We start from the raw sequence: 17153 nt of genomic DNA, 5'->3' as shown, positions 1-17153 counted from the left end.
TGTCGAGAGAGTCACCACTCATAATTTTGCAAATTACCAACCGATCAGCATATCAAGTTGTCAAGGTCTTGAAGAAAGTAGTCAAGGAAAAAATACAGGAATGGATTGATGAAAATGAGATACTTCACAAACATGGCTTTGTGAAGGCTAGATCATGCCTCAGTAACTTGCTCAAGTTTTATAACACAGTGACGGCTGAACTTGATAAGGGTAATGGGTTTACAGTGATACTGCTGGACCTGGCTAAAGCCTTTGACAGGATACCATATGGAATTCTAATCCGTAAACTGCCACATATGGGAATGGATATAGGGTTGGTGAGATGGATAGGTGGGTGGTTGATGGAGAGATATCAGAGAGTAGTTTATTCAGGAGTGGAATCCAAAAGATGGCCTGTGACTAGTGGTGTGCCGCAGGGTTCTGTTCTTGGACCACTGCTTTTTAATTTGTTCATTAGCGATATAGGGAAGGATCTAAGAGAAACAGTTCATTTGCTCGCTGATGATGCAAAGTTGGGTAGGGCAATAGTGAATGCAGAAATGTCAAAATCTTGCAGGATGATTTGGATAGATTGGAGTTCTGGGCTAAGGAGAATGGATGTCAATTTAACGTGACAAAATGTAAGGTTATGCATTTTGGGATGAAAAGATTAGCAGCAGTATACCACATTGGTGGAACTATACTCCATGAGATTGATGAGGCCAGGGACTTGGGAGTGTTGGTGGATAGGGAGATGAAGTTTAGTGGACACATTGCAAAAGTGGCTAAATCAGCTCATCAAACCACTTGGTTGCTGAAAGATACTTTGACGAGCAGAGGCAAGTAAGTTATTGTTCCTCTGTACCGAGCTTTGATAAGACCTCATCTTGACTACTGTGCCCAGATTTGGTCACCTAGGTTTCTTCTTGATGGGGAGGAGGTGGAGAAGATCCAGAGGCGAGTGACCAAGATGATAGCAGGTCTATAGAATGAACCTTATGAGAACAGGTTGAAGATTTGTGGGTTGCAGAAATTGGTTGATAGGCAGCAAAGGGAAGATATGATTGAGACATTCAAATTGCTGAAGGGTTTCTATAGGATTTCAGAGGATATTTTTGAGATCAGGACCGGTGGTGGGAGAACTAGGGGACATCTATGGAAGCTGGGCAAGAGTGTGGTTAACAAGAGTGTTAGTGCTGGGTTCTTTACTTTTAGAGTGGTAAATGAGTGGAATAAGCTGCCAGAGCCTGTTGTGGGTGCTATGACAGTGAATGAGTTCAAGGCAAGGTATGATAGATACTGTGAGAATGTCAAATAGTTGTGTGGATATGATGTTTAGGGCCTCCCTCGATGAGTTTAAGGACTCCCTGGAGTTGCAGGTAATAATAATAATAGTTTCCTGGGAGCGAAAATTAAAAATATGACAAATGTAATTGAAAACCTAAAAAGAAAAGTAAAAGAGATGGTAGTTCTGGTAGGTACTAATAATTTAAGTAGTCACAAATATAGTATGAGAGAAGATATGAAAGGGCTGTTGAAAGAAGGAAGAAAGAAATGTGAGAGGGTAAAAATTGCAAGATTATTACCCAGATATGACAGTACTGAGTTAAGAAGGAGAACAATGATAGTAAATGATTTCACATGCAGGCTGTGTAGAAGAAATGGATGTGAGTTTTTAGATGTGTGGAGTGTGTTTGATGGCTGAAAAGACTTGTATAAGAAGAATGGTCTACACTTGAATTCAGTTGGCATCAGAAGCCTGGAGAAATTACTTCTTGGTATGAGACCTATTGCAGAGTCAGGGAAATTAGATGATCAAGGGAGGAATGGGAAAAATGTGTGTGAAAGTTAAGCTATGGTATGCAAGCGTGATAAAGATATGAATGTCTCTGAACATGGTTACGTATGTGGTGAAGGGGTGGAAAAATATGCTTTGGATTCGGACCTTTTAAGTATGTCTGGGGAAGGAAAAGACAAAATTCTAGAACAAGACCAAATAGATTGCATATCTAATTATAAGAATAGGCTAGGTGGTAATTTATTATGTCTATACTCAAATGCCAGGAGCATTAGAAACAAAGGATTCAGTTTGTTGCTTTATTGAATATGATATCAACAAACTTAGGCCATATCATATTGGCCTAAGTTTGTTGATGCTAGTGAAACCTGGCTATCAGAATAAGATATGGTAAGTGGGATCAAGTATAATGGGTATACTACTTTTAGGAATGACAGAAGAGATGGGAAAGGAAGAGCAGTGTTGCTAATGATATCAGATGACTTAAGTCTGGTTAGGGTAGAAACACAAGAAATGAATGATGGCAACAACATCCCACATAGCAGTGAGTTGGAGTCTATCTGGTGTGAAGTGGAGGTTAACAGAATATGGTGGGCTGTTGCTGCAGACCTTGCAGCTCAGTTGCATGGGATGAAGACATGCAACGCCAATTTAGCCTTATGGGTACCAAATGATTGATCATTATAGGTGACTTTAATTTTCCAAACATTGACTGGGTAGAAGAGAAATCTCATGATAAGAAAGAAAGAGAATTTATTGACTTGTTGTGAGACTTCTTAAGTAGCATATGAGGTCAAAGAGTGTTGGATTTGCTCATAGCATCAGAAGGGATCTCTGTGAAGAATATGGCTATTTTACCACCAATTGGTGACAGTGATCATGCTGTGCTTTCTTGAGAAGTATCTAACTGTATTGATATTCTGATTAAAACAGTTTACATGCTGAATTACAAAGCTGGAAATTCTGACAAATTAGGAGAATACTATCTTTATTCCCATGGTATCAATTACTGAATGGGAAAGATGTCAGCAATGCATGGGAATCTTTGAAAAAGTGCTTAAATGACACGATATCTGAATGTATCCCTCGTATTTGAAGACTAAATAAGTTGGGAGTGAAATGGATGTGCAACATTATTAAGCAAAGGATAAAGAAGAAGAAAATTATGTGGAAAGAATATCATGAAAATAAGAGTGAGAGGAGTTATGAAATATATAAAGTTCAGGACAGAAAAGTAACAAGTGTTATGAGGAAAGCTAAATCGGAGTAAAAAGAAATTGACCATGCAAGCTAAAGGCAATCCATAAGAATTTTATTGTTATGCCACAAGCAAAAGAAAGAATAAATGTGGAAGAATAACTTTATTTAATGTAGATGGCACTTGAGTGTCAAAAGCTAATGAGATTGTTCAGTTAATGAGTGCTCACTTTGCTAAGATATATCAACCAGATGTATGTAACATGGTGCACAGTGCTACTGCTACATTTGATGAAGAGTTAGAGGTTCATGAAAATGAGATGGAAGAGCTGTTGCATAACCTGGATAAGAATTTGTCAATAAGGACAGATGGTAAAGACAGACATTCCTTTCGCAAACAGCCCGTTTGCGAAAGGAATGTTCAGCCGAATTGGCTAGGCCTTTCACATGTTTGTATAACTTGAGTCCCAGCTCAGGAATGATACCACAGGAATGGAAGGAATGTATGATAATTCCATTGTACAAGGGTGGTGCAAAAATTGATGGTCTAACAACCAACCTCTCAGTATCTCTGGTGTGGTAGTGAAGATTTTTGAGAAGTTGGTAAGAACTTGCATATAGAAATGGGTAGAAAAACATGCTATACTCTGCAAGGAACAGTATGGGTTTACTAAATGAAGGTAATGTTTTAGCAATTTGCTTGTATTTTATAACAATGTTATGGCCAAGTTGGATAAAGGGAATGGATACAATGTGATAATGTTGGATTTTTCTAAAGCATTTGATAGGATAGCACATGAAAGGCTGTTGCATAAACTGGAGAATATGGAATTGGAATATAAACTCTTGACAGACTGATATCAAAAAATGGTACACAGTGGGTGTGAATCTGCCAGATTTAAGGTGACCATTGTTATACCTCAGGGTTCAGTCCTTGGGCCATTATTGTTCAGTCTATACATTAATGACATCAGGCAGGATCTAATATCAGATGTGCAATTGTTTGCCAATGATGCAAAGATAGGCAGGGCAATCAGGGATTCTACTGATATTCAGCAATTACAAAATGATTTGAACAGGCTAGAAATTTGGGCAAATGAAAATGGCTATCCGTTTAATGTTAGTAAGTGCAAAGTTATGCACTTTGGCATGATTAGAGTTCTAACAGCATATTATATTATTGGGGTTATGCTACAAGAAACTGAGGAGGTAAGGAATCTTGGCGTATTGGTGGATAGGAATTTGAAGTTCAAATGTCACATAGCAAAAGTTGCAAATACAACTCGGATGATAATCACGATGTTGAAGCAAACCTTGACATGTAAGGATAAGGAAGTCATTTTGCCTCTTTATAAGGCTTTGATAAGACCACACCTGGATTATTTATTGTGCACATATTCAGTCACCTGGGTTCCAAGGGGATAAAGAAGCTGTGGAAAGGGTGCAAAGAAGAGTTACAAAGATTATATCTGGATTATGGGATTTGGATTATGAAGATACATTGTGAGTATGTGGATTGCAGACTAGTTAACAGGAGAAAGAGAGGTAATATGATAGAGGTCTATAAACTTTTGAATGGATGTTATAGGATATATACTGATGAAATTTTTTTGTTATATGGAAGGTAGAGAGAGAACATGGAGACATCCATGGAAGTTAAGTTTGTTCAGAGTCAAGAAAGGGGTAAGAGCTAGGTTTTTCTCTCCCAGAGAGCAGTGAATGCAGGGGCGAATTCTCCATGGTTGCTATGTTTGCTGCGCAAGCTCATTGATTGAGAAAGAAGTAATATTTATTTGTTAATAAATGCATGCATTTATAAGCATTTCATTTAGGCTTTTATTTTTGTAGACAGAAGACGTCTTAAACTTGCACAGCAATAATTGAGCTTTGCATTGTGTATATTGAAGGCCGATGCTTGCTCGTCTAGTCAAAGCTACCTTGGCTTGCTCAGTTGTAAGAGCTTCCAGGTCTTTGCAGCAGCATTGTGATTTCATGAGCATGCATAGCCATTTCACGTTGTCTCACTCTGTTGCTTAAACACAGGCCATATGCAGTCAACGTAGCTCAAGTCAGTGAGCTTCAACCAGCCTTTACAAGTGTGCATGTTGCTTGGGAAAATTAAATTACAACCAACGTTTTATGATGATGTTATTGACCAGTTCATAAAGAAGAACCGTAGAGTAGAATTTGTATTCAAGTAGCTGAATTGAAAAAGATAGAATATCATTTGTAAAATAAATGTTGTATTTATATGATTAAATTGAGTTGCTGTCGCGATATAATATATGTTGGTACCGTCAGAATCGAACGCGTAACGGTGGAAGACAAAACGAAGCTAAGTTACTTTGTATTTAGTTATATTCATTTTATTTAATTATATTAGTACTTAAATGTTCTGATGTTTGTATTTTTTTCCCCTCTTATTTATTAATTGAATAATTATTAAGGATTACGCTACTCGGCAGTAAGGAATGATGGTGGATTCAGCAGCAGTCGCAAGTGACGTAACGCCAAGTCCTCCGCCATTTAAGAACTCGATTATTAGCAATATCATAAGAGACTTTGTGGCATGCAGTATGATAGGAGAGAATGAGAAAATAATGGTTGATAGTGTGGAAGGTGTGAGTGACTGTGGAAGTTTAGGAGATGGTTTTGTTTGGGAGAGTGAATTTAGATTAAGAGTGACTGACCTGCAGCGGGAGATAGATGAGTTGAAAGAGGAGGTGGAATGTCTAGTGAATGAGAGCAGAAGTATGAAAGATAAGATTAGGAGAATGGAAGAGATGAATGCAAGGCGAATCAGAGTAGGAGAGAGAGAGAATTTAAGGAGTATGAGTGAGAGGTATGGGGGTGCTAGAAGAGGAGAGATTGGAAACAGTAGAAGAGAAGGAATGAGAGAGAGGTATGGGAATGCTAGCAGACGAGAGGATGAAAACAGTAGGAGAGACGGAATGAGAGAGAGATATGGAAGTGCTAGAAGAGGAGAGAATGGAAACGGTAGGAGAGATGGAATGAGAGAGAGGTATGGGAATGCTAGAAGACGAGCGGATGGAAACACTAGTAGGAGAGACAGAATGAGAGAGGGATATGGAAGTGCTAGAAGTGGAGAAAATGGAAACAGTAGGAGAGAGGGAATGAGAGAGATGTATGGGAGTGCTAGAAGAGGAGAGAATGGAAACAGTAGAAGAGAGAGGTATGGGAATGAAAGAAGAGGAGAGAATGGAAACAATAGGAGCGATGGAATGGTAAGAGGTATAATGTATGGTGACTCAATGATCCGTGGTGTTCAGGATAGGATGCGTGAGGAGTGTTTGCCAGGAGGAACAATAGAAAGGGTGGCTATGGCAATTAAGAGAAGTGAAAGGGTGGATGAGATGATTGTGATGGTAGGAACGAATGACTTGAGTGGTAATGTAAGTCGGGCAGCGAGAGATATGAGATTTTTGCTTGAGACTGTACGGAAGAAGACAGAGAGAGGAAAAATAGTGTGCGTGTTGCCTAGGTATGATAATGATGAGCTGAGCAGAAGAGCGGTGATATTGAATGGCATAATAGCGAGAATGTGTGACAAGAGAGGACTGGTATATGTGGATGCTTGGAGTGCGTTTGAGGAAAGAGAGGAGTTGTTTGCGAGAGACCGTTTGCATTTGAATGAGGAAGGACGTAGGCATCTGGAGAGATTGCTGTTCTGAACGAGTCAGTGTGTCCCAGGGAGGATGATAGCAGGGGTGGCCTCTTGTGGGAATGGATACTTGGGAGAAGGGAGACAATGTCAGGTAAGACTGAGCCCAGTGGAGTCTAGAAGGGATAATGCTGGGTATAGAAACAATGGCATTTATATGCTGTATACTAATGCCAGGAGTATCCGGAATAAGGGAGAGGAATTGGTGGCGCAGATAGCATCAGCCTGGCCAAAAATTATTGCGATCACTGAGACGTGGTTGACAGAATTGGATATAAAAACAGGAATAGAAGTCACTGGGTATAGCATTTTTCGCCAGGATAGGAGGGGAAAGCGTGGTGGTGGGGTGCTGCTTATGATAAGTGATGACCTATGTCCTCTAAGAGTGGAAAATTTGGAAGGTAGTGAGACAAATGATTTTGAGAGCGTATGGTGTGAGGTAGAGGTAGGCAAGACAGGATATTTAGTGGGGTGTTGCTACAGACCCAGGAGCACAGAGGATGGGGACCAGGAGATGTTTAGACAGCTAAGTTTGGCAAGTGCAAGAAGAATGATTGTTATGGGAGATTTTAACTTCAGTAGTATAAATTGGAGAGAGGAAGATGCATGTAACAATAGGGGAATGGAATTTCTAGAATTCTTGAGGGACAAATGTCTTAGGCAACATGTAACAGAGGGAACAAGAGGTTCAAAAATTTTGGATTTGGTTATAGCATCAGAAGAGTTGATAATAACTGAGTTGACGTCTCTCCCACCAGTTGGAGAGAGTGACCATATGGTTTTGACTTGGAAAATGAATAGACATGCAGGAGTATCAAAGAGACGGGAACTTATGTGGAATTATAAGGCAGGTGATTATAATAGTCTTAGACGTCAACTTCGGGAAGTTTCATGGAGGGAGGAATTGGAAGGCCGGGATATCACCAGTGCGTGGGAAATTGTGAAAGAATATTTGTTATCAGCAATGGTAAGTTGTATACCACGAGTGAAGAAGAGGGCGCAATTTGGAGTAAAGTGGATGACAAACAATATTAAACAGGAATTGCATGCGAAAAAGAGGCTATGGAAGAGATATAAGGAGACAGGTGAAGAGATGCATGAGGAATATAAGACACAGGCCAGAAGAGTGACTCGTGTGGTAAGGAAAGCGAAACTGGAATATGAGAGGAGATTGGCCCTAAGATCCAAAGAAAATCCTAGGGAATTTTTTAGCTATGTGGCCAGTAGGAGGAGAAATGACTGTGGAAGAATGATATTGTGGGATAAAAATGGGAATAGAGTGACTGATGCAGAGGACATAGTGGAATTGTTCAATGAACACTTTATTGGAGTATTTCATCCTAGAGGAGTCAGTTTTAATGCTAGAGGGATAGGACTGGTACGAGGTCTGGAGGTACAGGAGGAGAGTGTGTTTCAGATACTGAGTACTCTGGATGTCAGTAAAGCTGTGGGACTGGATGGTATTTCGCCACGAGTTTTGAGAGAATGTGCTAGGGAATTGACAATACCTTTAACGTGGCTTTTCAATGAAAGTCTGGCTTTGGCAAAGGTGCCCAGGGAATGGAAGGAAGGTAAGATAGTGCCATTGCATAAGGGTGGTAACAGACTGGAAGTGTCTAATTATAGGCCAGTCTGTGTGTCATCAGTAGTTGTTAAGATCTTGGAGAAGGTAGTGAGGGACCGTGTACAGCATTGGGCAGATGAGGGTAATGTTATCTGTGAGAATCAACATGGATTTGTGAAAGGACGCTCTTGTTTTAGCAATATGCTAGCCTTTTATAATAAAGTTACAAGAGCATTAGATGAGGGAAAGGCATATACTGCAATTTTCTTAGACTTGGCGAAGGCATTTGACAGGGTGCCACATGATAAGCTGATATTTAAGTTGCAGCACATGGGTCTGGATGTCAGATTGGTCAACTGGATTCAGGATTGGCTGTCTGATAGGTATCAGAGAGTTGTGTATGGTGGAGCAGTTTCCAGGAGGCAGAGGGTTACAAGTGGGGTCCCACAGGGCTCAGTACTAGGACCTATATTGTTTAACCTTTATATCAATGACATAGCCAGTGGATTGCAGGGGGATATTCAGTTGTTTGCGGATGATGCGAAGCTTGGAAGGATTATTAGTAATAGTGCAGATGTGGTAGCCCTGCAAGAGGATTTAAATAAGCTAGATAGATGGGCAAATGAATGGGGGTGTCAGTTTAATGCAGCAAAATGTAAGGTCTTGAGGTTTGGGAAACATCGATGGGATGCTGCATACTCTATGGGAGGAGTTATACTGGAGGAAGTAGGGGAGACAAGAGATCTGGGGTTGATGATTGATAGAAACCTGAAGTTTAGGGGACATATTGCAAAGGTGGTGAAGGTAACACAGAGGATTGCTGCTATTATGAGAAGGACACTGACCTGCAGAGATAAGAGGGTTATCATTCCATTGTATAAGTCTCTGATCAGACCACACTTGGACTATTGTTCTCAGATTTGGTCCCCAGGATTTGAAGGGGATAAATTAACCGTGGAAAGGATACAAAGACGGATGACAAAGATGGTTTCAGGGCTGTACAAGGATAGTTATGAGGATCGGCTTAGAGAATGTGGACTGCAGAGTTTGGTGGATAGAAGAAGGAGAGGTGATATGATTGAGACTTTTAAACTGTTGAGAGGTGGTTACAGGGTTGACACTGGGGAGTTCTTTCGCTTGGTTGATCAGCGGGAAGGAGTGATGACAAGAGGCCATCCCTGGAAGTTACGAAAGGAAACTGTGAGCAAGAGGGTAAGGAGTGGTTTCTTTGTGTGGAGGGTGGTTGAGCCGTGGAATGCATTGCCTGATGGAGTGGTGGGAGCGAGAACGGTCAGTGGGTTTAAGGAGTGGTATGATAAACTTTGTGTTTCTCAGGGGGGGACTTCCCCTCGATGAGTCTTGACAGACTTTATGTCTTAGAAAGGACCTCCCTCGATGAGTCTTTTGACTCCTTGGAGGCCTGAATAATAATAATAATAATAAAAAATGTACATAAATTTCTAAATATATAGTTTTAAATGGTCAGTAATTCAATATTCTGCTAATCAGACTTCAATCGCACCTCTCACTTCCTGAATGATAACAAGAGCAAGCCTGAATTTCAAGACCAGCATTTGCCCCTGAGTGAATGAATGGAATAATTTGCCCTTAGGGGGTAGTGAGTGAATCTAGTGTGAATGAATTTAAGGGAAGGTATGATAGCTGGTTTGAGTGATTTATAGCCTCCCTCGATGAGCCTTAGACTTCCTGGAGGTCTCACATAATAATAATATTACTAGGATCATCTTCTCTAAATGTTCCTATATTACACAGCATGCCAAACACAGGTGCAAGGAGTTGGATTCCAGTGATGATAGGCAGGAACAGAAAGGTAAAGTTGGAACAGAGAGAAGAATAAACATGAAGATGAAACACTGGAAGGTTCTGCATCATCACAAACTCAAGGCTACTCTAAATAATCTGTTTAGTTTGCTAAGAAAAATAAAGGTTTATTTATTTATAATATATATATTTATAAAATATATAATTTTAATCAGTAAATTGCAGCATATGGGAATGGACATAGGGTTGGTGAGATGGATAGGAGGGTGGTTGACGGAGAGATATCAGAGAGTGGTTTACTCGGGAGTAGAGTCCACAAGACGGCCTGTGACTAGTGGTGTGCCACAAGGATCTGGTCTTGGACCACTGCTGTTTAATTTGTTCATAAATGATATAGAAATGATCTGAGAGGAACAGTTCATTTGTTTGCAGATGATGCGAAGTTGGGTAGGGCAATAGTGAATGCAGATGACGTCAAAATTTTGCAGGATGATTTGGATAGATTGGAGGTCTGGGCTAAGGAGAATGGATGTCAGTTTAATGTGGCAAAATGTAAGGTTATGCATTTTGGGGTGAAAAGATTGGCAGCAGTTTACTGCATTGGTGGAACCGTGCTCCAGGAAATTGATGAGGCACGAGATTTAGGAGTGTTGGTAGATAAGGAATTGAAATTTAGGGGACACATTGCAAAAGTGACCAAAACAGCTCATCAAATCACTTGGTTGCTGAAGAATACGTTGACAAGCAGAGACAAGCAGGTTATTGTTCCTCTGTATCGAGCCTTGATAAGACCCCATCTAGACTACTGTGCTCAGATTTGGTCACCTAGGTTTCTTCTTGATGGGGAGGAGGTGGAGAGGATCCAGAGGCGAGTGACCAAGATGATAGCAGGTCTGTGGAATGAACCGTATGAGAACAGGTTGAGGATTTGTGGGTTGCAAAAATTGGTTGATAGGCGGAAGAGGGGAGATATGATTGAGACATTCAAATTACTGAAGGGTTTCTATAAAATTAATTCAGAAGATATTTTTGAGAACAGGGCTGGTTGTGGGAGGACTAGGGGACATCCATGGAAACTGGGCAAAAGTGTGGTTAGTAAAGGTGTTAGAGCTGGGTTCTTTACTTTTAGAGTAGTGAATGAGTGGAATGTGCTCCCTGAGTCTGTGGTGGATGCTGTGACAGTGAATGAGTTTAAGGCGAGGTATGATAGATACTGTATGAATGTCAAATAGTTGTGATGAATATGATTTGGGGCCTCCCTCGATGAGTCTAATGACTCCCTGGAGTTGCCCGTAATAATAGTAATAAAATATAAATAAAATACTAATAAAATCCATTTTTCAAAATATATCAAAAGTTAACAAAAATGTAAACTCACATTTGAACACCAATGAAAATTTTCATCCTTCATTAACACTCTGTCTCTTAGTTTTTGTTGAAAAAGTTCATGAATTTCAGGGTCAACTAAGTTTTTTAGCTAGAAAAGTAAAAAAAAATGATGTTATATATGAGATTTTAAGATTTAATGTTTTTAATGTATTCTAAAAATATATTCAAAAGCATTTAGAGTAAAGATTTTTTATCCATATATGTGCTAAATTGAGTATGCACTTCTGATATAAAACTGATAAATACCAAGAATATACCAAGACAGAGTCAGACTATTTAAGTAATAGTCATTAAATGATGTAGTCACTGTATGTTGCATGTTTGCTAGATATTCTTCAAAGCCAAACACACACTTCCAATCTATAACAGAATGAACCAACACATCAATTATGTGTTGTTTTTCTCTAGGAAATTCTTGCACGCACGCATGCACTCGCACACACACACACACACACACATCAATTTGTGTGTGTGTGTGTGTGTGTGTGTGTGTGTGTGTGTGTGTGTGTGTGTGTGTGTGTGTGTGTGTGTGTGTGTGTGTGTGTGTGTGTGTGCACGCTAAGAATTTCCTAGAGAAAAATGTCATTGTTTTGTGTGTTCATTCTACTCATTTTCATGTCACTATTATTGTTATCATCATTATAATAAAAACCTCCACAGAGCAGCAATATTATCATGTTATCATATGTTGGTGGTATACAAAATGGTGATACACCATAATGTCTCCATTAGTTTAATGATGCATTTTTTGAAATGTTCAATTTTATGTAGTTTAAGGCAAAAATGCATTTAATTAAAAAAAAAAGTTCAACTGATGATAAAGTGGGCAATAATGATATTAAAAAACAGAGCATAATTAATGGGAAGGTGGAAATTATGGCTCATAGCAAACAAGTCTGTGAGACTAACAATAAAATTGCAAGAGTGGTTAGTTAAAAAAGGACATGAGATTTGAAAGTGAGTTGGTGAAGATGAGGCGGCAGAGTGAAATGAAGAGAATTGTAGATATGTATATGGAAGAGTGAAGAAAACAAAAACAAATGATGTTGGTATGAATAAAATGAAAGAACCGTGAGTACTGCTGTATGGTGATTCAATTATCAGAGGTGTGTGGTAAATGAGAAGATGCACAATGTTTGTTTTATGACAGGCAAAATGAATAGAGTTAATGAGGTAGTAGGAATAAAGGACTCGCTTGGGAACAAGGAAAATGTAAGATTGGATATCAGGAGGTTGTTGAGAAGGATAAAAGATAATAGTGTGATATGAAAGGTAGCCAGTGTGTTGCCCAGGTATGAGAGTGATGAGATGAGATGAGGCAGAGACCAACAATTATGAATGATATATTAGCAGAAATATGTGATGAGAAAGGTGTGCAGTTTGATAATGTCTGGAATAAGTCTGAAGGAAGAATTGAACTGTATATGATGGCCTACATCTGAATGGTTTTGGTGTGAGTTATTTGGAGAGACTGCAGCTGAAAGGGAGATTAATGAGTATACAGAATGAGTATAGAGAATGAGAGAACAAGTGTGCAAGAGAAACAGGGAAGCGGGGAGACTCAGGGCGGACACAGCATGAAAAAGGTTGATGCTGCAAGAGGATGTGAATGCATGTGTAGACAAAAACAGAAGGGGATAAATTGGGATGTAGGGAAAAACAGCTGAATTTGAAGAAGGTCCTAGGATGAGTAAGGAGAAAAAGAAATGGCTCGAGGAAAGTATGGAGAAGTCACATATAATAAGTGGTATCAGTGAAACTTGTCATAGATCCAGGAATAAGCTGTTATATTTGTATACAAATGCTAGAAGTATTAGAAACAAGGGAAATGAAATGGTTGCATTTTATGAGTTTATCCATCCAAAAGTTGTTGGAATAAGTGATACATGGTTGAATGACGATGAGATCCTGACAGGAACAGAAATGGAAGTGTATGATATTTTTTGTGAAGATAGAAAGGGTAAAAAGGAAGGTGGAGTGCTATTGATTATAGAAGCAAGGGGGGGAAGAGTGGTAGTGGCTTTTGAGGCAATATGAAGTAAGATAGAGGTGAAGAAAATGAAATAATTCATTGGATGTTGCTATAAACCTGGCAATCTAGAGGATAGTGACCAGGAAATATAAGCAAATTAGCCAAGTAAACGGGAAAAGGGTGATTTTAATAACAGCAATATAGATTGGGATGATGAGATAGCAACTGGAAGTAAAAAAAAAAAAAAGAAGAGTTTTGAGTTTTTGAGGGAAACCTACCACAGGCAGTATGTAACAGAGGGCACATAAGGATTGAGGGTCTCATCAGAGGATGTTATTATAAATGAGTTGTCAAATCCCCCTCCAGTATGTGAGAGTGACCATGAAGTAATTACTGGGTGGTTGCCAACCATGTGAGGATTTCTGTGAGAAAAGGGTATATGTGAAACTACAAGGCTGGTGATTATGAGAAGCACAGAAGACAGCTTGTAGCTGAAGCATGGAATGAGGAATTGGAGGGAAAGGAGATCAATGCTGGTTGGGTGATATTCAAGAACTGCCTAGTAGAAGCAATATAATGTATTCCAAAGTCAGAATATTAACACGTTCGCTGCCACGCTACTTTGGCATGGTCTGTTCCCCTACGCCGAGCTGTTTTACTTCTTCAAGGTCAGTACGATAATCTCGTTACCGGAGGTAAACGACCTACGAGTATACTCGTAGTTGGCTTGTACAGAGCATATACGGTCTATGAGAATACACAGTTATGAAGCTAGCCCCACAAGCCAAGCATTTTCACTTCTTCAAGGCCACTACAATAATCTCGTTCCCAGCGGTAAGCATCCTACGAGTATACTCGTAGCTGGCTTGTGAAGCAGGATTAGCCACTACGAGTATACTCGTAGTTGGCAGTGAACGTGTTAAGTAAGGTAGGCAGAAAATGGGTGAATATAGAGATTAAATATGCAATTTAGAGAGAGAAAAAAAAAAGAAGGCATTATGGAGGCAACATAAGAGTAGTAATAATCAGTTCCATGAGGAATACAAACAGCTGGAAAGGAGGATGACTCAGTTGGTAAGGGTAGTAAAAGTTCAGTATGAGCAGTAGTTAGATAATAAATCAAAAAAAAAAAAAAAATCCTAGAATGTTTTTTCAGTACGTAGCCAGCAACATAAAAGAATGATTGTGGTGGAGATGGAGAGCTGTAGAGTAGGTGCCCTTTTTGTCTTATATTCTGCCTATAATCAGTGCAAAGGACAGCAAGATGAAGGTAGAGAGATAAGCTGACTTGTTGCTGTGTCTTCAGTCTTATTTCCTTTTTTCCCATTGCTTGAGAGTCATTGCAGAGACAAAGAAATAGATGTTGGATCAGAGGAATCAGATAAAATTATTATTTGACACCTCCAGGGAGTCCAAAGGCTCATCGAGGGAAGGGCACCTGACTTCACCACTCAATCCACCAACTGACTGCAACGGTGGGATTCGTACCCGCAGCCTTTTGGCTGGAGAGTGGATACGCTAACCACTCGGCCAGCCAGGCTGGCAAAAAAATCCTTCAAGGCAGATTTGAACCACCAACCTATGGATAACTGCTTCTTCAACATCTACAGTCCACTGCTCTACCAACTGGGTTACTGCTGGTCTTCAAATCATCATGCCTGAATCTATAAAACTTAGAGAGACTATTAAGAACACTAAAATGGACTCAGTTAAGAAATGAAGACAGGCAGTTAAATATATGTATGATGATTAAAGCAGTGATGCAGAACTCACAAGTAGGCATGTCATCACCCCCCCCTCAATAGTAAGATGACTATATGCATTTGGAGTAATGCAAGAATGCTAAACATCCTGCAAAATGGACTGTAATAGTATAATTTTAAGCTTAATCTGGTAAAGGTTATTGTTAATCTCTCTATTCCATGCAGTCCACGAGGATATTAATTTTTGTCTTATATTCTACCTATAATCAGTGCAAAGGACAGCAAGATGAAGGTAGAGAGATAAGCTGACTTGTTACTGTGCCTGCAGCCTTATTTCCTTTTTTCCCATTGAGCTTGAGACCCAACAGAGGCAAAGAAAGAGATGTTAATTCTGAGAGAGCACTACATATGAAATGCTTTTCAAAGCATTGGATTAGTGTAACTAATGTGCTTTTGGTAGCATTTCATCTTTATTATAATGTAATGCAAGCTCTATTTCATGCAGCACAGCAGTATAATTGCTACATTCCTGGTGTCTGATTAGATATTATGCTGTCTGGGAAGACAGCAGCAAATCTCCCTAAACTCTGATTGTGAATTGTGTAGATGGATAAAAAATCAGAGTATTTTGTCTTATGGGTTTGAAAGAACTGCTGGTAGACAGAGAGAGAGAGAGAGAGAGAAAGAGGAGTGGAATGTTTCCATAAATTGAACACAGAGAAGCTGCATACTGGAATGGAGATGCACTTGTTTGATCTGAACTAGTCAACAACACACTCACTAAAAATATGTCGTCAATCTTGGTTCAGAAGGCTAAAGGATAATCCTTTCTAGTGGTGATATTTCATCCAGATTTTATCATGCTTGGTGGTTTGTTCAGAGGCATTTATGCATGGTGTCTTCAATAAGTTCCAGATTTGTATAAATTTTTTTATATGCAGTCCAAAAGGGCATATGGCAGTCTGTTATGAATTATATGTTTTCCCAACATGGAGGAAAAATGCTTTTCCACATCAGATGATCTGGTAGGGATTTTATTTTTCTTGCATACTAAGGATAGTTGTTGTTATTAAAATAAAGACTAGGCAGGTGATGTTCTGAATGCTCCAAATTCTAATTGCCTGATGCTAAAGAGGATCGAACTACTAAAGTGTACATCTCAGGTAGAATCACAGATTTGGGAAGCATGGGTGAATCATGATTGGATAAGTGATCAGTAGAGACAGAGCAAAGAACATCAGCCTGTATACCCCAAGAGGTGGAAGACAGGGTGTGAAGAATGTTTATTGCTTTCTGGCACTTACTTCACAACTGATGTGGGGTAGGAATTTTAGTTTTTTGTAAAATACAAATCCCAAGAACTTTGTCTCTGCCATAGATAGGTATTATCATTATGCCTAGTCATAGCTTTTGGTCAGGACGAACATCAGATTTGCAGAAAAATTGCACACAGATGGTCATCTGTGGTAAAAGACTAAACTCACTACAAAAGGCAGATTCTTGAAAGAATTCAGTTTCATTGAACTCTTACAAGAAATTAGCATGACATGTCTCGAGATTGACTGATCATATACATCATGACAGTCAATTACAGCACCGCTCATAAAAGAAGAATAATGGCTATACACAGAAAAGTGTCACATAATATGTATTTGTATAGAGTAAGACATATCAGTATAAGAGGGAATGAAAAAAAAAAAAAGAGGGAGAATAATTTGTAGTGAGAAGGCTAGAAGCTTTCCTACACCTGACCTTCTTGTCATTGGCTATAAAGAAGCTATGTTGTCTTTGTTATGGTAAGAAGAAGATAACACCTCCTCTCTGTTAAAAATAAATAAATAAAAGTGGAGTAAAGAAAGGAAGAGAAAAAGTTGTAAAATCATAGTCAAGCATTTATAGTTAGAAATAACAAATAATGAAGGCACAGCAAATCAAAAGCAGAAACCTAGAAGATATTAAAATCTCCAATGATGTTAGAGCAGAGAGCAATTTTTTGATCTGAACTAGTCAACAACACACTCACTAAAAATATGTCATCAATCTTGGTTCAGAAGGCTATAGGATAATCCTTTCTAGTGGTGATATTT

General features: G+C 39.2%; 1 protein-coding gene across 1 annotated transcript in view; it reads right to left on the bottom strand.

Annotated features, from left to right (window-relative positions):
• Positions 1 to 17153, bottom strand: part of LOC150110251 (uncharacterized) — a 653148-nt gene that overhangs the window by 149818 nt on the left and 486177 nt on the right. The window contains exon 16 of the mRNA XM_090398596.1: positions 11381 to 11479. Within this exon, the coding sequence (XP_090254722.1) occupies positions 11381 to 11479 (99 nt within the window). The remainder of the gene's footprint in view (positions 1 to 11380; positions 11480 to 17153) is intronic.

Source organism: Typopeltis vanoorti, chromosome 1 (genome assembly GCF_054136105.1).
Source record: "Typopeltis vanoorti isolate ZY-2024b chromosome 1, IOZ_Tvanoo_1.0, whole genome shotgun sequence".
Taxonomy (NCBI): Eukaryota; Metazoa; Arthropoda; class Arachnida; order Uropygi; family Thelyphonidae; genus Typopeltis; species Typopeltis vanoorti.
Note: the sequence above shows the minus strand (reverse complement) of the source record. Positions and strands in the feature narration are given on the sequence as shown.